Source organism: Phoxinus phoxinus (assembly GCF_949152265.1).
Source record: "Phoxinus phoxinus genome assembly, chromosome: 10".
NCBI classification, from domain to species: Eukaryota; Metazoa; Chordata; class Actinopteri; order Cypriniformes; family Leuciscidae; genus Phoxinus; species Phoxinus phoxinus.
In genome coordinates, this window is record NC_136885.1 from 22243512 (window position 1) to 22267836 (window position 24325).

At 37.7% G+C, this 24325-nt stretch overlaps 1 protein-coding gene across 13 annotated transcripts; it reads right to left on the reverse strand.

The window, feature by feature from the left end:
* Positions 1-445: 445 nt before the first annotated feature.
* On the reverse strand, positions 446-23516 carry adam15 (ADAM metallopeptidase domain 15). Of its 13 annotated transcripts, XM_079624812.1 has the most exons (26): positions 22748-23516; positions 20871-20962; positions 15835-15911; positions 15683-15761; positions 15499-15575; positions 14376-14580; positions 14219-14284; positions 13624-13695; positions 12082-12251; positions 11901-11985; positions 11666-11814; positions 11402-11579; positions 10616-10708; positions 10327-10522; positions 10122-10230; positions 9722-9917; positions 9095-9172; positions 8886-8997; positions 8656-8803; positions 7550-7600; positions 6944-7052; positions 4344-4409; positions 4140-4220; positions 2091-2159; positions 1781-1935; positions 447-1651 (listed from the first exon to the last, which is right to left on the reverse strand). In XM_079624812.1, the coding sequence occupies exons 1-26, from the start codon at positions 22920-22922 to the stop codon at positions 1582-1584; spliced, it is 2958 nt and encodes a 985-aa protein (XP_079480938.1). In that variant the 5' UTR covers positions 22923-23516; the 3' UTR covers positions 447-1581. The 13 variants fall into 13 exon arrangements, with proteins under 13 accessions (XP_079480944.1, XP_079480940.1, XP_079480935.1 ...); XM_079624818.1 differs by lacking the exon at positions 4140-4220 and having other exon boundaries at positions 446-1651; XM_079624814.1 differs by lacking the exon at positions 4140-4220 and having other exon boundaries at positions 446-1651; positions 10612-10708; positions 11352-11579.
* Positions 23517-24325: the final 809 nt, after the last annotated feature.

Consider the following 24325-nt stretch of genomic DNA (forward strand, 5'->3'; position numbering starts at 1 on the left):
AATTGGCATATTGATATAGACGATTTTTAGCATATGTTAATTTAAAATTTTTACACTTATTTAATGTCAGTTTTTCTGCCTATACAGTACCTGATGTAATCATATTTTTAACCCCGCACTATATATTGTTTAAAAGTTTTTCTTTTACAAAACCTAATTCTTTCTTAAAAATGATCTTTTCAAAATCAAATTCACAATGACCCTAAACACACTGAGGAGCATCAATGCAATATCATCACAATAATTAACTTTATATGGCCCACACTCACACTCACCACCATAAAAGCAACACCATAAAAGGATGTGATGTCACATCCCTCTGAGATGTTATTTGACATCTTAATGTTGGTAGTTATCAAATGTTCATACGGTCATAACCTCTGTGGATAAATAAAGGATGACAGTTCTGAATAAATACGGAAATTAAGACAATCAAATCTGCATTCAACTGTAAAAATAGATCCCATGTTTATTGCATTAAAAATACTGCATATTTCAAAATACACTTAAATATCTTCATATACCTTCTTCAGTGCTTTGATCAAAAAGGCGATCTTCATCTTCCAATCAGCCAGCTTTGTCCCTGCAGCAGCATTTACGGTCAAAATTTGCAATCTGAGTTGTCTTGATATCGATATATAAGACATTATATTTATATATATATAAAGACTTTACAGAGACCATATGTGTGTTTGTGTCCAATGCTGATGTCTGTACCGAGACCAGCTGATGTTAAACGGAATGTAATACACCAGAGTTTTCAGCTCGAAATCAAAATGAAGAGTTCTGAATTTCAGTTTTGGTGTGAGTGTATTAGAACCATCCTTGATGAAATGTGTGGCAAATTAATTAGGCACCGAAGAGATTCTGTAGGAAAAGATCCGATCTTCTATAGGCAGGCAAATCGAGCATGCATACAGCATCTCAGAGAAAGAAATCAGGATTCCTTCCTCAAGGCATCATCTCGTCATATCCTGTTTCCATGCATTGAACTGAGCATCTGAATCGCAAAAGGAATGTACAGTATATCCACTTTGTAGTTTTTTTGTCTTCAGAGTTATAATATCCTTTCACCTTCATTGGAGTCTGTAATTCCTCCGATGGCCCAATGAGCCTCGTAATGAGTTCGAAGATGAAGTTCTGATCCAGATGCAGAGCAACAGAGGCCTGTACAGATGTTAATGTTCACCCTGCAGAAGCAACTCCTCACTCATGGTCAGTGCAAATAGAATTGTGCAAATCTACATCACGTAGTGTCCCAAATCTTTTTCTTAATCAGTGTGTTTGTCTTGTTTCCCAGTAAAAGTCCTTGTAATAAATGTACTTAAATTGTATGAGATATTAAGAGAATACATTTAATTTTCTTAACCCTTGTATTACCCCATTAATTAAATCTAACAAAATTAGTTATATTGAAATGTATGTATTATCTTAATATCTTATGCCATTTTTATTCTCAAATATATCTCGTTTTATAGAAACTCAGATATTGTTTTTTGGAAAACAAGACAAAATACTGAGGGAAAAATGTCCAGAATTGCAGTCCAGAAATTTGCAGCCAGGCCAGCGTTTCCTTCCTGACTATACTGGGTGAGGAGCATGGGGTTTCCCACGGTACTGCTGTCTCCGTAAAGGTGGATGAGGAGCAGGTCTGTACATATAAATAAGACTTTTATCAGATTACACTTTTCCCCAAAGACAATATTTTACTCCATTGCCTGTTGAATATTATTCATTTGCATGAAAATGAAAAAAGCATGAAGGGTGAGGGTCCTCTCACCTGGCAGGAGCAGCAGCCGACACAGGGTTACGCGAGTAAAATGATGAAGATGCAGCAGATCCTGAATGTCCCAGCAGTGGGGATGGAGGAGGGTGGGGTGAAGGATCCACAGGCAGTGGTTTCTTGGGAACCGGAGGTTTGGGAGGAACAGGGTTCTGAAACAGGACGAGGTGATACAGAGTCAGTATGGACTTATAGGTTCAATTTGCAATTTATTGTAGTTCAAATAGCACTGCTATGAGATAATTAGATACAAGAGCACATTAGTGTTGTTAATAGAGGGCTACACTTTACACGCCTGTGGTGATACCTGTCGGGTAGAGAGGACAGGGTCAGGAGGGAGGGGCTTGCTTGGTGCAGCCGGTCGAGTTCCTGTGGGCTAGACGTACAGTCGCAGATGCAGCCATGTGACAGAGAAAAGCAGGTGCTCAGTGAGACTAACTTGTTGTACAATTTTTCAAATCATTGGGAATCAAACTATTCCATCGTGATTTCCCCTTTGATCGTAAGAATATTTATCTGAGACCGGACTGAATCACAGGCCATGCACTGCACAACTGATTCCTCTGATTCATTCCAGCAAGATGCTTCTCAAATATTTCTGTTTTCACCTTGCAGAGAGACTGGGAGAGATAAAACTTATTCAAACTCATACATTTTGATGGGGGGAGGGGAGGGGGTATACTATAGATATTAACTATAGAGAAAACCATATAGATATTTTTTTATATTATCATTTCATAATTTGGCAGCAGGTTTATTAGGCTGCTGTCACTTTAAGACCTGATGCAAAGATGTTCACTTAAAACATAACTTACTGTGTTTACGTGAATACTCCCCAAGACGGGTATTTTGACATTATTTTGTGTGTATTTGACTGTTTAAGCCCAATAAGCAGCGCAAAAGGACTCAATTTAGTACTGAGAGGCGGCTTTATGTGCGCACTTTGGGTGTGAGCACAAAATCAGCTGGAATGAGCAAAATGATGCGTAATACGCGCAACAATGCTGGGCACCAACAATATTCACCCACAACAAAAGAAACGAGTGAGTGAAGGGATGCGGGTTTGTGTGTCAACTCGCTGTTAGAGAGATGAGAGAGCGAGAAAGCGCAGCTGGTATCGTGTATCCATTCTGCGGAAAATTTGTATTAGAAGCAATTCAGCAATTCATATATATCAAAAAATCTTTACTTTTGACAAATCTAAAAATTACACTTAGTTCATTATTTCAGATGCCTTTTTAAAAGAATACAATTGAAAATTGTATATGCGTTTCACACCACAGCTGAAATCCGCCCCCATTTGGCAGGTGTTAATGTCAAGTCCTGATATGTGTATCCTTAAATATTTTTATATTCCAGTTATTATTAATAGTGATGTTATTTGACTCCTTTAACTGGTCAGATTTCATTGTGGAGGGTGGTAGTATATATATATATATAGATTTATTGAAAATAATAATAAAACCGAAAAATAAAAATAAAACAGAAATTGAGGGTGAAAAAAATAAGCTAATAATAATAATAATAATAATAAAACCGAAAAATAAAAAATATCTCTTTGATATTCAAAGCTTCAATCAAGCTAACTTCAGGTGTGAAAAAGTGCTTGAAACACTCATAAATAACAACAAAAAGTCGTTGCTTCTAGTGTTGGTGGATTATTATAACTAGTATTGGTGAGATAATAACTCAACAGGAGCAGATAATTTTTCCACATAAGGGAACTAAGATTGGTTAAAGATTTGATGAAATTCACTGTATGTGATGTATTAATATTCATTGGGGGGGGGGGGGGGATATTATATAGGATGAATTACAAATGAATATTAATGTATCACATAGTGAATTGTGTCTATTGTGATATTGTCTATAGTGGTTGTGTGAAAAATGTGTATGTATGTGTGTGTGTGTGTGTGTGTGTGTGTGGGGGGGGGGTAATATTTGTTTACAAATCGAATTATTCTAAAGATATTAAGCATTAGCATTCAAGACAACTGACCTCAATTTTATTACTAGAAATGTTGTAGGATTTTATGTTATGATGAATTAGATTGAAACTTTTTCTTTATGGTGCTATTTGAAAATATTTCAGATGACATGCTCTCCCTCAGTCTGATCTCTACACCCTCCATTCACTCCAGAGGAACCATCAGCCCATCCACATGCACAAAACACCAAAATCTCACTGTTAAACCCAAATGACAGGGACACAAGCACAACTACACATGCAAAACCACACAAAGACTTGGACCACGACTAGGAACATGGAGTGAGTTTCTAAAGGTAGACACTTTGGGTCAAGACAAAATAACAGACAGTTAAGCATGGCAGCTACAGCAGCAAGTGCTCCCTCTACCTTGCACTGCATCTTGCTCTCTGAGGGGGCAGGGTCAGGAGGGAGGGGTTTGGTGGGAGGGGCGGGCCAATGCCCTGCCAACTGAAGAACCAGAAAGAGCAATAAAACAGTAATGGCTTGTATTTATAACACACCGCTACATCCACCAGATCAGCTCTATACGTCTCTATTCCTCACAAGCTTAGTGAGCATGATGAGATTTACCTGAGCGGGTTTAGAGACAGGATCGGGTGGAAGAGGTTTAGTTGGAGGAGCAGGCCTGTGCTGGACCTAACAAGACAAAAGTGTTGTGGAGGGGGTAGTAGAGAGGGAACTTTTACAGCACATGCACGTTATAATAAGAAAAGTTGGTTAGCTGTTTTAGGCATAACAGTAAGCCAAGAAAAATTGTCTGGTATTGTTACGGTGGCAGCAGAAGCAAAGGAGACTGGAGCTTCAGTTAACTAGTTACTGTAAGATATTTTTGCTGCTTGTGTAGGAACAAAAATTCATGCAGGGAATGTTTGACGGAGGAGCAACATATGTGTTACAAACAGTCACCAAAAGCATTTGGCCTTTGGTTTTACTGCATCAAGCACATTTTTTATCATTCATTAGATCTTTTTCATCTGATCACTGAAAGAGTCAACTAGACCCATTTTGGAACCCCTCAATAGGTCTCACCTCTCAGTAGGTTTGCTTGACCTTTCAATGGTTCTCCTTAAAGGCACAATATGTAGGATTTTTGTAATAACATATCCAAAAACCACTTGCACAGTGTGATATATTTTTATATTATATTTGATATACATTTGTAAATCCAGAGAAATTCCAGTTTAAAATAATGGCTCGTCCATTGTCACCTATCAATGACGTAATACCTGCACTATTCTCGGTTTCCGCTTGTAGAAACCATAGAAGTACGGTATATACACATAGATTCCATAAGCCGCTAATGAGACACAGAATCTAGCATGGCGCTGTTGTGTCGTTCAGTCATCACAATTATTTATTGTCGAGTACAGAAAATCCCAAAAAAGTAAAAATAGATCAAACGAGGCAAGCAGGCTTTGGGACAAATGCAGAAATAAAACAAGGATCAATATCGGTGTGGCGTTTCCAAGATGGAGAGAGCTTCACGGCAAACTTGGACTTGACAGAGATTCCACTCTCGTGTGTGTTTTAATTGTCAGGTAAGCAAATATATATTAATTATTGTACACATACAGTTATATTGCACTTTCTTTGTACTTCAGTAACGCTTTTAATCAAGTCTGGTGACCAAGTTTATGGCAGTGAAATTAAACACAGTATGTGTTGCACAAAAATATTTAGCCATTGCTTGTACATGCAATGTACTTTTAGTATGATTGTTTTAAACACTTAGAACTGCGCAGCATTAACCCACCAAATCATTTGACAAATAGTTACATATCAGTAACAGGCTAATATAGCATTACATTTCACGTTCCTTGCAGCTAATTTATTATGATGACATAAAATAGTGTGATCAAACGTACAGGTAATACAAAAACTAGTTCATTACCTCATCCGTGAACATGATTCATGAATTCCGAATCTCTGGATGGGGAAAACAACATCTCCCATCTTTCCACTCTCCTTCATAGCGTCATCAAGCTTTGCCTTTGTTATTGTTTTGAAAATGCGACATCTGGCGGCGAAAACCTACATATTGTGCCTTTAACTAGGAATTTGCATCTGTTAATAATCTACTACAAAGGACCATTGCATACATTCTAGAGCTGGAACAAATCCAGAAGTTTGGCTTTGATATAATACTAGCTTTGTTTTCTTAGCATTGGATACTATATCTGTACCTGAGGCAACAATTAAACAGGGTTGGGCAACTGATGCAATGAGACTACTGTAAATATATTCATATAATAGATTTAATAATGACAAATATTATTTAACTTATATTCACTTATTTTACTAGTTCATTAGTTAAACATTTTTAGGCTTAAATATTTTTGTTTTAAAGTGTTGGGTTCAACAATTAATTTGTTTGCTATTATTTAATTTGATTTATAGCTAAATTACAGAATTTACACTACCATAGAAAAGTCTGTTCAGTACTTTTATTCAGCAATGACGCATTCAATTGATTTCAGATTTCAATTTCAAAGTCTGTTCCTTTTAACTTTTTATTCAGAAAAGGTTTATTTAGTTTTACGCAAAAGAACTGTATTCAACATTGATATTAACAAGAAATGTTTCTTGAGCACCAAATCATCATATTAGAATGATTTCTGACGGATCATGTGACACTGAAGACTGGAGTAATGGCTACTGAAAAATTCAGCTTTGCCATTACAGCCATGAATTACATTTTAAAATTGATTCAAATACAACAGTTATTTTAAATTGTAATAATATTTCAGAATATTACTTTTTATATAGTGTATTTTTGATCATATAAATACTGTCGTTGTGAGCATAAGATAATACTTTCGAAAAGATTAAAAAAAATACTGAACCCAAATTTACAGTGGTAGTTGTCAAAATCTTCATCACATGATACTAAATTATATATATTTTTTAGGTAGGCCTACCACTGTATGTTTTTTGGTACCAGTATACATACAGTGTACAACTATAATACATTTCATTGTGCATGATCACCAGCTACCAGCAGCTTGCTCGGATATTATTTCCTCTCTGGACATAGTGACCCTCACTGGGGGCTAATTTCTCTACTTCTGACTCTCAGTAACTCTACACCACATTATAGAAGATCAAGCTCCAGTAATCGTATCATCGAATGGGCCAGATGCTCGGGAGCATGAAGAGCAGATTTACTGTACCTTGCTGATAGCCTGGGTGAGAGGGATGTCGCTCTGGAGGGGCCACTGGTACCTGAGCGGTTGCACCTGATCTCCATTTCGAGCATTCGCTAGCTCCATGGCAGGAGTTCTGTGAGGAAAATACAAGATATTCACAATATTACACACTTTTTTTAGACACTCGATGAGAACATTGTTGGTGATCAATTTTACATACATTTTATACCGATAATAACTGAATCACAAAGATAAAAATGTATCTCACTATATAAATCTACTTCACATACATACACCAGTACTGTTGTGTAATAGGGAACTGGAGAACTGTGTGGGAAAGACAGCTAGCAGGGAGACACTTAACATTTGAGATTAAACAAACATTTTTTCTTCCAGCAACACAGACCTCTGGTGTGTTAAATAAATTTGAAAAACTCTTCATTGTGACGGTTTTGCTGGAAGTCCCACAGCCAGAGAGGAGCTTGTCAATGACAGCCAATGTTGAGCCCAATTTTATATTCAGTTTTTCATTGCCATTCAAAGCCCCTGCTGGTGAGAGACTAGTGTTCAACTAATGTATAACCAAGTATAGCTACGGCTAACAAACTGAAGCTCCACATTCACAGATACCTCCGGTTTTCCTCCTTCACACAGTATTCAATATAGGCCACCGAGACCCCACTGCATCATGGGTAAAACACAGTAAAACATTATCATTAATGATTTATCATATGATCTATGACTCTTATGAAGGATCTTCTCTTTTATCTCATATTAACACTTCAGGTTGTTATTTCTGTCTGGCTGTTGTTTTTTTGTCAGCAGTGTTTTTTACACTGATAAAACTTTTTACACTGATGGTTTTATCAGTTTTTTACACTGATATGCTGAGGTGGGTTTATCGAATTACAATGATGATCTGATCATTTTTTTCCAAGGGTCAATGACAAATAAGTGTCCACAACAAAGAAAAGGACAAATCTTTTAATAATCTAGTTTAAAACACCCACATTTTTAGAAATGGACTCTTTGTATGTATGTTGGTTTCATATGTTTTTAAAAAACCTTTATACAGTTTTTAAGAAAAGTTTTAATATAATGACTTTTATGGTGTAACCATCAAGTAATATTAAAGGGGTCATGACAGAGGAACCTCAAGGAAGAGGTTCACTTATAATGTTAATAAAGTTTTTTGGACAAAAAAAAAATATATATATATGTGGAAAAAGTATTATTTTTTTAACCCTCATTTCGAAATGATCCGTTTTTAAGGGGCGTCAATAAACGGACACTGTTATGATTGGGTAAGGTCATCGCATAGGAAACAGTATCAATGTCCACTCGCTATTGCATACGAGTATGTTTTTTGAAAACATTATCCAAATAAGACCGTCATTTACAGACAAAGCATTATGAAATCACTTACAATATTCACAAGAGTTGTTTTCGGGGCTTATTTAAATAAATCCTTTGTTTATAATGAGTAGGATGTTTTAAGCTTTGTAACTTGCAGGATGTTTTAATGGTACAGAGACCGCTTATATGTCAAAAGATCAAGGCAAATTTGAAAATGAATTGCGTTTTTAATCTATTATTTAATCAATTATTATTATTATTATTATATCTCATGATATTGACCCTCAATGAATCATTTCGGGGGAATACAGTAAAGTGAGATAAATTGCATCAATAATGTAAGTCATCTCTCTGTCCGTGTGTCTTTTGATCAGTTTTACCGGCTCTGTCGGGTCTTGCTGAAGGGGGTGTGGCCGAGGTAAACGAGGCCTCGTCGACAGCGGGGGAAGCGGAGTGCGACAAACAGCAGTGAGACCGGCAACACAAACAGGAAAATGACCAGAAGAGCCACCCGCGCAGGATCTGAATCTGTATACAAACAAAAATGAGGCTAAACATTAGCACGGCAATATAATCAATGTAATGATGTGTTTGTGTGTGTGTGTAGTACCTCTGGGCTCTCGAGCAGGGCCGCTGTCCACACTGCCTCCGGTTCCAGAGTATCTGCAGTCAGGAGGAGCCCAGCCCTCAGCACAGTGACAATTCTTATTACTGTTACACACCTACATATACGAAGACAAAATAGAGAAGGAAAAAGTGAAACTGTAGGTTTAAGTGACTCATCCCTCTTTGTCTGCTCCTCCCCTCCCCCCTCCTCACCCCTTGGCCATTGCACTTCCTTCGACACTCTTCAACACCAAACATGGACACGTCCCTGCATCGTTGGTCCACACATGCCTGAGAATACAATGTTACAATAAATACCTGTACAATGTTTTAAATAAATAAAGTATTTTTATTAGGACATAAATAGATATCTATATATTATTTAAAATTATGAAATATTATTACAATTTAAAATAATTGTCTGTATTTGAAGATATTTTGAAATGTAATTAATTTCTGTGATGGCAAAGGTGATTTTCCAGCAGCCATTACTCCAGTCTTCAGTGTCACATGATCCTTCAGAAATCATTCTATCAGCATTCTGCCGATTTGAAGTTCAAGAAACAGTTGAACTGCTTAATATTTTTACAGATTTTTTCAGGATTTTTTGATGAATAAAAGTTCAAAAGAACAGCATTTATTTGCAACAGAATTTGTTTGCAACGATGTAAAATTCTTTACTGTTACTTTTACATCCTTAATAAATAAAAATGATATATATAAATTGCTTGAGTGTAGAAAATCTCTAACCCTATTTTTTGTTTTATTAAACACACTAAATCTGTATTAAATGTATTAAATTAACAAACTTAAAAAAGGACACATTTTATATAGACTCACCTTGTTGGGCCCACAGGCCGTCCCCTGGGACACCATGGCTGGGTCAGAAACATCATCACCCAGATTAAAATAGGTCCCCCGGCAGGTAAAGTCACTCTGGTTCAGTATGACCGTTGTGGTCAGAATCTCAGAGTTGGAGCCCAGCAGGGGACGTTCACTTCCACCCTGACACTGGATCCTACCACAGTGCACATCCCTTAGCAAAATAGAGCACATTTTAAAACAAAGATTACAGCCGTATCTTCATAAAATGCAATGTAATTACACAACATTCGTGCAGAGGTTTTTTTGCACAATTTGTTGGTAATTATGCTTGTAAAATAAATGCAAAAAAAAAGTCACACACTACTGGATACTAAACATTTTAGGAAACAACAATATCCAGGCTACAAGTCCTCACCCTTTCAAACAGGGAATGTAGGATCCGTTGGGCATCTGGCCACAGTTTCCGTACTTATTGCCCTGCTTATTCACAGATGAGAAGCAGATAGGTGGAGCGTGGGTGGAGTCTTAGAGGGGCGGAGAGAACAGAGAACGAACCACAATAAATCTAGACACTATTTGAGAATCATCAGAATCATCATTGTGGAGTGTGTGACACTCACTCGATCCCCAGAGCATTTGGCACTGCTCGTCCAGACTGGCACACACGCCGCTGTAGCAGTAGGAGGAACTGTCCTTGCATGACTCTCCGTTCTGCAGAAACACATTGGGAGGACAGTAGGGGGAAGTGCCGGTGCAGTACTCTGGCAAATCACACTCTCCCAACGGCTCCCGACACACGGACCCGGCCACACGCAACTATGCGGAAAGAGATGATTGGGATGCAGTGAGAGAGTAGAATTAGCGGCACATGTCTAAGTGAGTAAATTATTTATAAGCAAACTTACAAACCTTGCAGTTCTCACAGCAGATGCCATCAGAAGAGCACTGGGCCCCGGGAACCAGTTTACACGTGCTGGCATTGCAGCAAGGATCGTTGCATTCCTGAACAGACACAAATAGGAAGCAGATTATAGAGGTGAAGAGCATATTACAACATTTTATTGTTTTACAATCCTATAAATTACGATTAGGGGTGGGAATCATTTGAAATCTAATGATTTGATTTGATATGTAGTACAACTTCTCAGTTTTTTCCACGTCTTTCATTTCTGGATGATAACGTGCGGTGGGAGTCTCAATATTTTTCTTAACTTATTAAATTAATTATTATCATATTTTATCTGAAACTGTTACTGTACGATACATTCTTACACTTCTGCCATTTTTGCTCTGAAAACATATTATTAACCAACATTCAAAAATAGATTTGTGATATTTGTGAATCGGTAGAAGATAGAATCGCGATTATTAAAATCCATCTGATGATTTACTATTTGTGCCTGTAATGTTTCCTGTCAGCTTAAAGGGGATAGTAGTACACCCTTTTTTCTTTTTTTACAATTATTTACTCAAACCTGTATGACTTTCTTTCTGCTCTGAAACAATACTTTTTACTTTTTGTTCCACAGAAGTAAAAAAGGCATGCAGGTTTGGAAAAACACAAAGGTAAGTAAATTATGACAGAATGTTCATTTTTAGATGAAATATTCCTTTAAGTTGTCACATGCACTTTGTCGTAAGTCACCGGTAAATGAAGCAGAACCAGGAACCAATAGGCAGGAAGCGGTTTCTTACATCCAGCAGGCCGCAGTCACACTCCTCTCCTTTCTCCACATACAGGTTCCCGCAGCGCGGACCTCCCAGAAGGCTCTCTGGCTGAGGCACATTAAACAGACACATACCGCCACCGTGCAGTAGACTGAGAGAGAGATCCCGTTCGCTGCAGCTGCTAAAGAGCTGACCGGGCATAAACCTGCACATGGGAGCATTTACTTTTTGATGCATGATTTATCACTAATGATATAATATCAAATCAAAGACACACAGTTTTTCACTCACCCAGTGGAGGGCTCCATAATGCAGCCCCCAAGCCGAGGCTCGTTCTGGCACTGGCAGCGCCTGTCGGCCGTGTCGTGACTCATTCCCAGGTTGTGACCCAACTCATGAGCCACCGTTGATGCCACACCTAACACACTCACAAGGTGATCCTACAGTACAGGAAACACAGGTGAATACTAGAACAAGATCTAACTTATTGCATAAAGACCAAGATTAAATGAACGATTTCTCTCACCACGTTCACTCCTCCTGACCGATCCTTTGAGCACATGGAGGACTGAGACGCCATGCCGACTGTCGTCCCATCAAATGGCTCACCCCTAACATATATAAGCACATATCGCAATTCTGAATTATTTCCTTGTCTATTAATACCCGATCACACTGAGCGCATATTTCTGTGAATCTCGACATACATGATCAGCTGTGCATTGTCATGCCGCAGTCGTGGTAGTAGCTCCCTGGTCCTCCAATCCAGGAAGCGGTTTAGGGTTTCAGTGGGACTTTTATCCACTTGAATCTTGTCCTGGTCACTCCAGATCTCCAATCCCAGCAGAGCCACACGTACATTCAGCGGCCTGTAGAACTGAGACAGAGGCCCAGGCAGAGATTTAAACAGAGTCTAAGACTCACTAGTGCCTTCAGAATATGTATGGTGACTAGCAGTATTGTTAATATTAACTAAAAATATTGAAAAAATGTTTCAGTAACTAACGTAACCTCGGTTCCCTGAGATAACGGGAACGAGCATAGCGTGGGTTACTGACGCATATGGGAAAAGCTTTTTCTCTGAATACTGAAGCCTGACTGGTTCACGTCTGTGCACCTGCACAAACAATGGCAGACTGCCTATATAAGTCGCACTGAATGCCATATCATCATAATCTTTCGACTGAGGAGCAGTAGAGTCAACTCGTGAGCAAGCGTAGTAGCTTGACAAGTTATGCAATGCTCATTCCCGCTATCTCAGGAAATTGAGGTTAAGTTAGTAATAGAAACGAATCCCCGAAACGTGTCAGTTACTGATACTGACACAATCCAATAGTGCCGTACTAATAGCTAAATAGCTAATATGGGGTGGCAAGGCTCCCATAGCAGGCAACATATTTAGCAATTTTCTAAAAAAAAAAAATTATCATTATAAATACTTTATGAGCAGCACTCAAGCTGGACTTCATAAGTAAAAGCTGAGGATCATGTTCTCCAGCATCATTTGAGAATTGAAGTGCTATAATGGAAGCAGGCACATTTAACCGTCTGTACAAAAGAGTCGCATCATGATCAATGTCACAAATTTGCTTACTCAATTAGTGATCTAGAAGTAGTGTAGAATCTTAAACATTTCTTATTCACTTCATATCAAAACATTTCATCACAATTAACAATTTTACATTGCGTTTGTTTATTTCCAGGTTTCCAGGTGTACTGCTCTGAACGCATGTTTTGATATTTACACTACTGTTCAAAAGAGTTTTTTTTTTTTTAACAAAATGAATACTTTCATTTAGCAAAGGCATATTAAATTGAACAAAAGTGACAGTAAAAATTTATAGATATAGTTACAAAAGTAACATTTCTATTTAGAATAAATGTGGTTCCTTTCAACTTTCTATTCATTAACGAATCCTGAAAAAAAAATATTACAGTTTCCACAACAATATTAAGCAGCACAACTGTTTTCATCATTGTTAAATAAGACATTTTTGAGCAGCAAATCAGCATATTATAATGATTTCGGGTGGATCATGTGACACTGAAGACTGGAGTAATGGCTGATGAAAATGCAGCTTTTTTTCTTCTTCTTTTTATTCAGGAATATTACCGTTTTAACTGTATTTTTGATCAAATTAATGTAGCCTAGGTGAGCATTAGAGACTTCTTTCAGAAACATAAAAAGATCTTACCCAACACAAACTTCTGAATGCCAGAACACATGTACATTTAGATATATAACTTACCCAGTCTACTTGGTTTGCCACATCCAACATGCGGTAAATCATGGTTTTATTATTCTTCTGATAATTCATATACTGTGAGGAAGACACAGAAAAAGAATGGAAACAGATTAAAAACTGCCTTTAAAAATCGCCTTTAAAGTTGTCCATTTATGTTCGCGATTGTGCTGCATTCACTCACAAAAATAAATGTTTTATATATTTACGGTAGGAAATTTACAAAATATCTTCATGAAACATGATCTTTACTTAATATCCTAATAATTCTTGGCATAAAAGAAAAATAGATCATTTTGACCCATACAATGTATTGTTGGCTATTGCCACAAATATACCCGTGCAACATGTGACTGGTTTTGTGATCCAGGGTCACAGTAAACCAATTAAGAGTAGATGTGATGCAGTATATTCACCAGTAGAGGGCGTAAGTGTCTTATGACTGTGTGTGTGTGTGTGTGTGTGTGTGTGTGTGTGTGTGTGTGTGTGTGTGTGTGTGTGTGTGTGTGTGTGTGTGTGTGTGTGTGTGTGTGTGTGTGTGTGTGTGTGTGTGTGTGTGTGTGTGTGTGTGTGAGAGAGACAGATTCCTCTACTCTCTTACCTCCTTATGATCCGCCACCAACACCAGCTCAATATATTTGGTCTCTAAAAGAATGTCTCTCTTACTCTGTCACGCAACAGCAGAAAAGGATCATGAGAACAATCAGATAAATATGCATACCTATAAATACACATATGCACACAGCTCACATGCTCACCCTGTGTGTGTGTGGGATGATCTGAATGGGAGGAATAGAGGTGTGTGACACTCCACAGTCTCTAGACTCAGATGTTTGCGAGTTCGTCGGGTAGATCACGTGTAGCCATCCTTCCATTTCTCCACTCCCTTCCTCGTCTTTTCCATGCTCTTCTTCCTCAGGATGTAGCTCAAAGCTTAGTGTGGCGTTAATGACTATCAATCCCCTGTGGAGAGAAAAAGAAGTGTCATTACTGACTAACACAAGAGTGAACATGTTCACACACACACATCTGATACAGACATATGATAAATGTATACTCAAATTAGGTGTATGGGTTGTAAATACATTGCAGTTCAATAGTGGTGGTAAGTGGGATTTTTATTGATATAAATAATGCATTAAATTGACCAAAAGTCACAATAAAACTTAAATATGCCACAAAAGATTTCAATTTAAAATAAATGCTGGTTTTACTGAACTTTCTTCATCAAAGGATCCTTTTAAAAACGTATCACCGTTTTTACAAAAATATTAAGCAGCACAACTGTTTTTAACATTGATAATAATAAGAAATGTTTCTTGAGCAGAAAATCAGCATATTAGATTGATTTCTGCTGGATCATGTGACACTGAAGACTGGAGTAATGATGCTGAAAATTCAGCTTTGCTATCACAGGAAAAAATTACACTCCAATACTAAAATAGAAAACATTTATTTGAAATTGTAGTAATATTTCCCAATATTACTATTTTACTGTATATCAAAGTAATGCAGCCCTTTAAAAAAACAATCTTACAGACCACAAACTTTTGAACAGTAGTGTATGTGGTCAATTTGGTCATTAATATGATACTAATAATAACATCACAAAACGGATCTCAAACCCATAAACAATCAGTTCTAATAATTCTGGTAAACTCCATTGCTTTCACACTCTTTCATGTTCCTTCTCACAAACTAACAGCCCCATGATCTCTGAACTATAAGCTGGTCTTACAGTTTACTAATAAATTAAGCCACAGCATTGTTTAAAGTTTAGCAATGACCATAATTCAGTAGAATATCTCAAAGGAAGTGGTCAGTGAGGTATATGACTGCAAGAAACATCTGTATATTTGAAAAAAGTAAAGGAAATATTACCGTAACCCAGAGCAGGAGCTGAGAGCCACGCGGGACTGAGGGAAACCTTGCACTGAACCGTGATAGTAGCAATGTGTCTGACAAAGGAACAGATCAAATGTACATTAAGTTGCTTCAATAAGAGTAACATTGCAAAAGGCGCAATGAAATAAACATGCGCGTGTGTATGAAGGTCTCCACTCACCACTAGGCTCTCCTTCATGGATACCCCAGTTCCATTTGGCAGATAGTAGAACACATTAGGCGGCTTTGGCAAAAGATCTCTGCCAAAAAATGTCCATATATTATGATTTTATCTTCATTAGCTGCTGATTAGACTCGCAGGAAATTACTTACTGGTTTTTTTCCAGGTCCAGGATATACAAGCTGCTTCCCACTTGTAAACCACACTGCAATCTGTCAGGGTGACCATTCTGGAGAGAATGAGAGATTTCATGTTATAAAGAGATTATCTGAATAGTGTATTTGTTAGATATAATTTTTGAGTCCTACTGCTCCCTCAGCAAATGTTACAAACAAATGTCTTTATTCAAGTGACATCATGTTTTCTTTGTGAAGGAAAACACATTTTATGTTAAACCTGCAGAACATCAGTATATTTCTTTATTTCTATCAATATTTTGGCCCCTAAATTAGCAAGGAAAGTATACCTTTTTTGAAAAAAATATTATTAATTAATAAAAACATATGAATAGTTAATACAAATCATCATACTTATGTAATTGCATTATTTATTCTTACAATAAAAAATAACTGAGTATTGTGAGTGGACAAATGGACATACAAGTAGCACATACATTCTGCTATGAAAGTTATTTATCTAAAATTATAATCTGTTTTATAGGTTTGTAACGTCTTCCAAAGTATCCATACATGCGGTGGTTTGGAATCACTGCATCAGCACATGACCAGAAGAAAAGATGGGTTCTCTGAGAGGACAAAATAGCTTTATTTTAGAGGGTGAACCGGGCTATAAACAGACTTCCCCTCCTCCAGACTTTTTCTGTGCCTTTCTCTCATCTCACTTCCTATTCTAAGCACCTTTTCCTGCCATTCTATCACATCCCCTTGGCTCGCACACACATTCAGCAGCCTACTGAAAAAGTGAAACGCCACTCAGCTTCCTGTTATACCACTGCTACCGTTTCCTGCTTTTCTCCAATGTGCTAATGGGAACAGCTCACTTTATTGACCACTCCTTCTCTCAGCCAATAAAATCAGGTCTATCTGACCTCTCTCTGCACCAGCCATTCAGAACAGGTTTAACTGGCTGCTCTCTTTCCCTGCCAGTCAAAGCAAGTCGGGCATCTCTCATAGCAAACTCACTTTAAAAGTAAAGGTTACATCTGTTCTCTCTATTTGTCTGGAAGTCCCAGTGAGCTAGTCTTAATTCTCAAAAGCATGCAAAGCAACCATGCAGTCTAATTTAAGAAACAAATAACTCCTTTTTAATAAATCATTCAAAAAGACTCACAAAATGATCCGTTTAAAAAAAAAAGCAATTGAACTGGAATGGACTTTCTGTAATAATTAATAGCTGAACATTTCTTTCATAAATATGCACATTACAGGCTTAAATACTCAAATGAATCAGAATAGAAATGGTAATTGAATAGAGAGCTTGTGATGTTTCTTTTTAAAATGATCAATATTTGTTAATAGGTGTGTTTGACTTGAAGCGGCGCTGCACAGACCGATTACAGCGAGAGCGATTCAAAAGCATATGGAGCAGCAATCTGATCACTCTCACGGTACTTTGATGTCGTACACCGATTGGTCTGGAGTGCGCAGGACCGTTTCAAGTCGAACACACCTATTATTGCAGTGAGTGAGCTTATTATATTTATGTTGACTGACATTAAATCACTGTTGGCAAGTATTTGGCTGCATCACCTAGTAGTCTAAAACAATGCCAGTTGGTGTTTGGTTACTAGTTAACATTAATTTCCCTGTCTACATGTGATGCTAAAAAGAAAAGCTGCAGAGGTGGAGCAAGTTATTATATTTTGATGAAAATTTTGATGAAAATTTTAATGACACACCCATACACACTTTCTTCCAGAATCGAACCTCTGGGTTATTCACAAAAACTGAAGCCCACATTCAACCATCAGATACTGTTCCAGCATTGTTCAGGTTTCCTACATAACCATAGACGTCTATGTGTAGGCTATGTTTATTACTATCAGATGGTTCTTGTGAGCGCTTTCACTATGAACTCCTGGGAACTGACTGCAGTTCACTGGGAATGGGTGGATCGCTTGTCTCTGAACAACCATTGGCAAGTCAAACTAGTGCCTGAGGCAAAGATGAAAAAAAGAGTGTATGCGTGCATGGTCGCTGCCAGGACCCACAAAACTGGTAGGCATTTTAATTTTCCAAGGGGACATTGTTTATTTACATTGACAAATGATTCATGTAAAGATATAATGCATTGCAATGTACATTATGAAAAGCCTACCTTTATAATGCATTGTGCATAAAGGCTTCAAGTAGTGTTACTGAATACTGACTCGGAATTAACATTTCTGTTGTTATTATTGTTATGATGTACTCTCTTTTAGGTCATTCCAATCTCATGTGACCTTTCTTTACTAAAACAAATGAGATATTTAGACTGTAGACACTTTTCCATACAAATACAATGAATGAGAAGTCAGGTTTTCAAGCTTCAAAAAAACACATACCGGTATTAAGCACCATATGAAGTCTTTTGAGTGCGAGGAAAATTAAAAACTTGTTACTGAAAATCTTAATATCTGCCCTATAGCTCTTTCTGATAGGTGCATGAGGAAAGACTAATTTGTGAACAAATTATTCTTTTGAGTCAAATATTTTAATAAAACCAGTATGAATGATTTGTTTACTGATCCAGATATTCAAAAAACCTGAAAATACAATTTCAGGACCACTTTTTTGATACTGTTATGGTGCTTTTTGAAGCTTTAAAGTTAAACCATCCGTCCTCTTCAAGACTAATTGCATTAAATGAGCCAATCGTGTTCTCCAACAGAAACAAAATCACAGTAAATCATTACAGAATATTCTTCTTTCTTTTTGGTGAACTATCCCTTTAACCACTCCATCCATGAATACTCATATTTGCTTCTCCCTTTCCCCTCTTTCTCTCTCTGCCTCAGCCAATCTGTTCTCCTGTTTCCTCTTTCTCCCTCTATTCCGTTATTGCCTCTCTTATGAGCGTCTCTCTCTGTCTGAGGTAATGTCCCTGAGCACATGCAGTATGCAGCGCGATGACCTCAGCAGCAGATGAATGCTGGGTGGGGTACTTTTAGAGGCTAGCTGAGGGTGGAGGAAAAAAGAGTGCGTAAGGGAAGGGGAGAATGGGTGGAGGATGAGGATTGTGCCAGATATCACTGTTTGCATGTGCCTTAACTGCTCATATGGTTATTACTATTATTATTTAATTTAGATGTTTCTAGAATTATTCTAATAAGTGTGTGTTCATTTAATTGATTTATCCTTTATTTTTTGGCACAATTTTGCCACCGACAAAATGTTTAATGTATATCTTTACCTACAGCATTAGTTCTTGGTTCATGGAGTCGCACATGATAAAATGAAAGATGTGCAGTTGAGTAAGTGAGTCAGATTAATTATGAAACTGATACAGCTGAAGAAATAACTAAATATTGAGCAACTGCACTGGTATGAAAATTATGATATGGCAAGTCTAAGCCACACGCCGCCGCTCAGACAGTTCCATGTGTGATTTCACCATAGCCTACTGTTGCAATTTTCAGGGTCTAAAACAAGAATAAAAGCAATAATAACATGTACCTGAAAAACCTAGAACAATTGGACACAACTATAGACACTGTCGTGCAGCAGAAAGCATCACAACAGAGAAAGGAACCTCAAGGATGATCCAGGTAATTGTGTGCAATTGTGTTGGACCCCATTTCTATATTTCACACCAAATCACTAAATTCACCCCTGCTAAATCCGAAGGGTTATTTAAACAGGAATTGGCCTTCACTTATCACACCGGTATGTTTTTGACTCACTTAAAGATAGTGCTGAAAGAAAGGGTTCATCAAAGTAACTTGCTAGAGAATCAGTCTTCACTAGCAATGTATGTTTCACACTACAAAGTAGTGCAGAGAACACTTTCAGAGTCACTTTCAATCATTTTGTATAAGTACATGGTATCCTAAGCTTAGTAGCCACAATTTTTAATTGTGTGTGAATGTAAATAAAGCTGTGTGGCATATGACTACATGTTAAAGGGGAACTGAACTGAACATGCAGGTTATTCGGTCCTTGATGGCATCGGAGGAGTTATATTCGCTTGTTGGACAGATCAACATTTTTGAACCTTGATTAAGATTGATAAGACCCCCCTCTCGATCGGTTATGCTCTTGATATGACATTTTGCTGGAGCTGTCAAGGTAGCCTACCATGCCAGTGATGTCACGGACCGTTGAAGTTCAAGATGGCTGCGCCATAGTAACAAAACAACAAACTAATATCACTGTTTCTACTTGCTTCTACTTCTACCTTTGTAACTACTTCAGCAGTTTTAAGTGTCCTACCACAAATAACAATAACACATCTGTTATATCACCTGTACTTCCTATTTCGTTTCAGTTCCCTTTTAAACTGCATTAAAACGTGAGTAGAATGTATTAGAGATAGAATAGCACTGAAACAATATCGGTGTATAAGAACTCTTTCTAATTGCTGTACTGATATAGATGAGCTCCAGTTAGTGGGTGGTGGATGGTTTGAGGACACCGATTATAATCAACAGACTGTATTCATAAAAATGCACACACACCCAAGCCATCACCCGCCTTTCCTCTTGATGGGAAAACATGCTAAAAACAGACCATCGTTGCCTCGGTTTCTGTGATTCAGCCAGGCACAGATAAACTGCTTTACTGTGCATGACAAAATAAATGTATCAGCTTGTAACCCAGGGATCATTTCTTATATCACACTGTTGAGAATAAAAATGATGAGAGCGAATGAGTAATTAAAGGTTAGGAGAGGGGGGTGGGTTTGGTGTGCATGTCTGTCCTGTCCTGGAGGAAGAATGTAGGTGTGTTGACATATTCCGTTGGAAACTTCCTGACATAAAGTATGATCTGAGAGGAGAGGAACTAGAGGCAACATTATGGGGACGGACATTTCCTGTGCAGCTGAGAGCAACTGAAGTCATGTCCTGCTGAATTCCCCCACTCCTCAGTCCACACACACACACACACACACACACACACACACGTTTTATTACCAGTTCCAGTAACAAGGAATGTTATCCACACAGCCATGATGACATGATGTGATGTTAGTCAATTTAACATGCTATTTTAGCGTGATTAATTATTTATTAGACGGAGCAAAAACCTACCTGTAAAACTTCACTCAGGCTTCTCCTAACTCCATCCACCACAGCAAATGGCCTTGTCTTCACTAGAGGCTTTAGCTCTCTCTGACTTGTGACTGTAGAAAGAGATAAACTTTAGTTCATAAACCTCATATTTTCCTATGAAACGTCATCCACGTGTGCAAAAACGTGTCAATTTTCCTAGTTAATTGAAAAAAAATTATAGTATAGTATAAAAGTATAGTATAAAATAAATTATCCAGATATCCAATCTCAAATTAATCTCTGTAGAGCAGTCAATATTTTGCACATCCATCAATGTTTTATTGTTCATCAGTTAGGAAAAGATTGTTCTGAAAGTGATTCCAACCATATTGTTCGTTTGTTATTACCATTATCATTATAACTGTGGACTTTTCTATTCTCACAGCATTAGAATGATTATTAAAACTTAGTCTATAACTAGTCATCCTTTACAAAAGAAATCTGCTTTAACTCATCAAAATAATTTAAGCAATTTTCCACTATATGTTATACAAGATTCAACTAATTTCAGTTTAATTATGTAATTTAAGTCAAAGTTGATTGTACTTAAACATTTAAGGCAGCAACCTTTTTTTTTTACAGTGTGACAATTTCAAAAGCTTGTTTCCCCTGCAAATTCATTTCATATTGTTTACTAAAAAAAATAGTCAAAATGACAGGTGGTTCAATTTGTTAAACAGAGAATAGTCAATGCAACCCAACTACTTGGGTAATTACTGGTTATTCATTTGGCTAACATTGCCAAAAATCTCCCTGCATGACAAAAAAAAAAAAAAAAGGGACAAAACAGGGACAAAAAGTTATATCAGACCAGTGATATTATTCCATCTGTCTTTCAGTCATGTAACAATCCACCATTTTATTTGTATTCTTATATATTTATGCAAAGAATGAAAGTTGTGTTGATGAGATTTTTGTGTTTTGTTGTTGTTGTTATAATCAGATTCAGAACGGTTTTCAGAACTCAAATGCACACTCATATACAGGTTTCCTAAAAGGAACACACTGTGAGCGAGTAAAAGAGTGAGCTGTGTTGTGAGGGCAGCTGTTGTTTAGTCTGTGACTGACAGCTGTGCTGGAACACACATCTACAGCACTGGTTTGCATGGCCTCTAAACTCCATCAGAAGCATACGGTCAATCTGCCTCAGAAAACTACGAGCCAAAAATGGCCAAACTTGCCGAGACAACATACCTCTAGGATTGAAGTTTGCAATTATTCTCAAGAATCAACAGTCCAACATGATACTCTGAGCAGTTTACAAACATTGAGCCTATGCTTAGGGTAAATGACAGTCTGCTGAGCCTGTGACTTATCAGACTAACTAAAATAGCTGAGCTGTCCGCTGTGTTTCTCTAAGTAGACTGTGATGGATCAAACACTGGAGCATGGCACTAACAACACCAAATTCATGCGCTGAATCCCATAAAATGGAATGCAAGTCACATGTAAAAGCGTCTATAGTATGCATAAATGCAAATCTTTCTTTCTTCATGTTTCTTCACCCTCTGTACTTTTTAACAATAGTGAAGAATATTAATAATTTAAAGATAATTTTGTGTAGATATTTGTTCAAACATAAAGTTAATTGAGCATACACAGCTAAACACCTCAAATCCGCCACACCATTTGAAATGGGGATTTATTTATTTTTGCCCTGAACTTCATGAGACTGTTAATGTTAGTGGGGCTGGACTGATTCTAATGATGACACACTCTGTGTGCAGTACAAACAAAATAGAGCGCAATCTGTGCATCACAAAAACCTCTAAAAGAACTATTAACTGCTTTGACGCAATTTTTGATGCAACACATTTCTTCAATTCAATATTTAAAGCGGAGTAGCTATTCCATACCACTGTGAGAGGGGTGAGTTATCCGCGCGTCCTGCTGCAGTGTGAAACTGCTGTCATCCCTGTTTAGGGTCAGAGTGAGGGACCCCCTAAACCTCATGAGAGGGGTGCCTTCAAACAGAAGAAGAGTGACGAGAGTTCGCCAAAAACATCTAAACAACTGATGGTGGTGCTTCATGGTCCAGTGACGCACTGATTGTCTCTTCTTTGAATTCAAGAGGAGAAGCGGATCGGCACAGTTCTTAAAAACAGCACGCTAATCACGTTAAGACGGCCAGCAGCCAGAGGATCCGTCGCACGTGAACGAGCACCTGGCCATTCACCTGCTGGACGCCGAACTGCAGTCCGTTCTCAAAGCGTGTTCCCGGCCCGGTGTGGGTTCTGTCAGGGGCAGCCGAAATCCCGCTGAAAACATCAGTTCTGTCCTAGCAATAATAATGGCTTCTCTATTTTGCTCGTATCGTTTTGAGATCAGCGGAATCGTCTGTAACCGTGTAGAATAAGCTTTCTGTGAGAAGGATCGCATAGTGCGCAGTCCGTCCGCTTGCCCGCCCGTGTTAAACTGAGGCAGTATAATCGCATTTCTCAGTGTGAGTGTGACCAACCAGATAGGATTTCCTCAGTCGCGTTAACTCTTTGCTGTCCGGGCAGGGTGGTTATACGCATAGTTCTTCAACAGCTGGTATAATGAAAGATCATTAAGGGCGTGGCCTACTATTATTTAACCATATAAATTAAACCAGGGGGTGGGTAATGTAATAAAGGAAGTCAAAGCAGGATTGGTAGGGATTAAAAATATGTAAGACTACACATTCATTTGACAATTTAAGGTGCTCGTGCCTCGAGTACATAAATTGCCTGAAGTAACCATAGCAACAATATGCCGCTAGAGCGTTTAAGACTATACAAAAAAATTAGGTAACGTTAAAGACCTGTGGGCAACAGTAGGCTCTATAAACAAAACAAAACACAGAAACTCTACTACACTTATTCAAAACTTTAAAAGCTCTCCAAAATGACGTTGGGCCTATTTGGTGCGCTGGAAAACCCATTGGGCGAGAAGAATAACGTTAGATGAAAACATCTGCGTCCGTAATCTGTCGAAGTACATTAGATAAACTGCTTAAGTTACTTTACGACGGTTAAACAGTATATTCGTTAAAAAAAGTATGTATGGGACATTACATATAGGCATCTATTGGATACAAAAATCTAAATATCATCCGGATATTTCTCACATAGCTACTATAACTAATGTTCCTACTATTTAATGCTATTTAATGTTCCTAGGCCTACTATTTAATGATTTTAAATGCAACAAACTTCCGTTCAAGCTTACTTATTTTCATAAGAAAGCCTTGGAGGCCTGTAAGCTTGCCTTTTGCCACAATTTTTCGCCTCATAGGAGCCTATTATATGGAACAATCAGAATGTGCTGCGTGGAAAAAAAATCTATCTTTATTAAGGATTGGGTTGACAAAGGTGTTATTTTTGTTTAGGATTTTTTAAAGAAGGATGGCTGCTTTTATTCCTACAATGAATTTATCAACCTTTTTGGAGTGGATTCCTCACCTAAAGTTT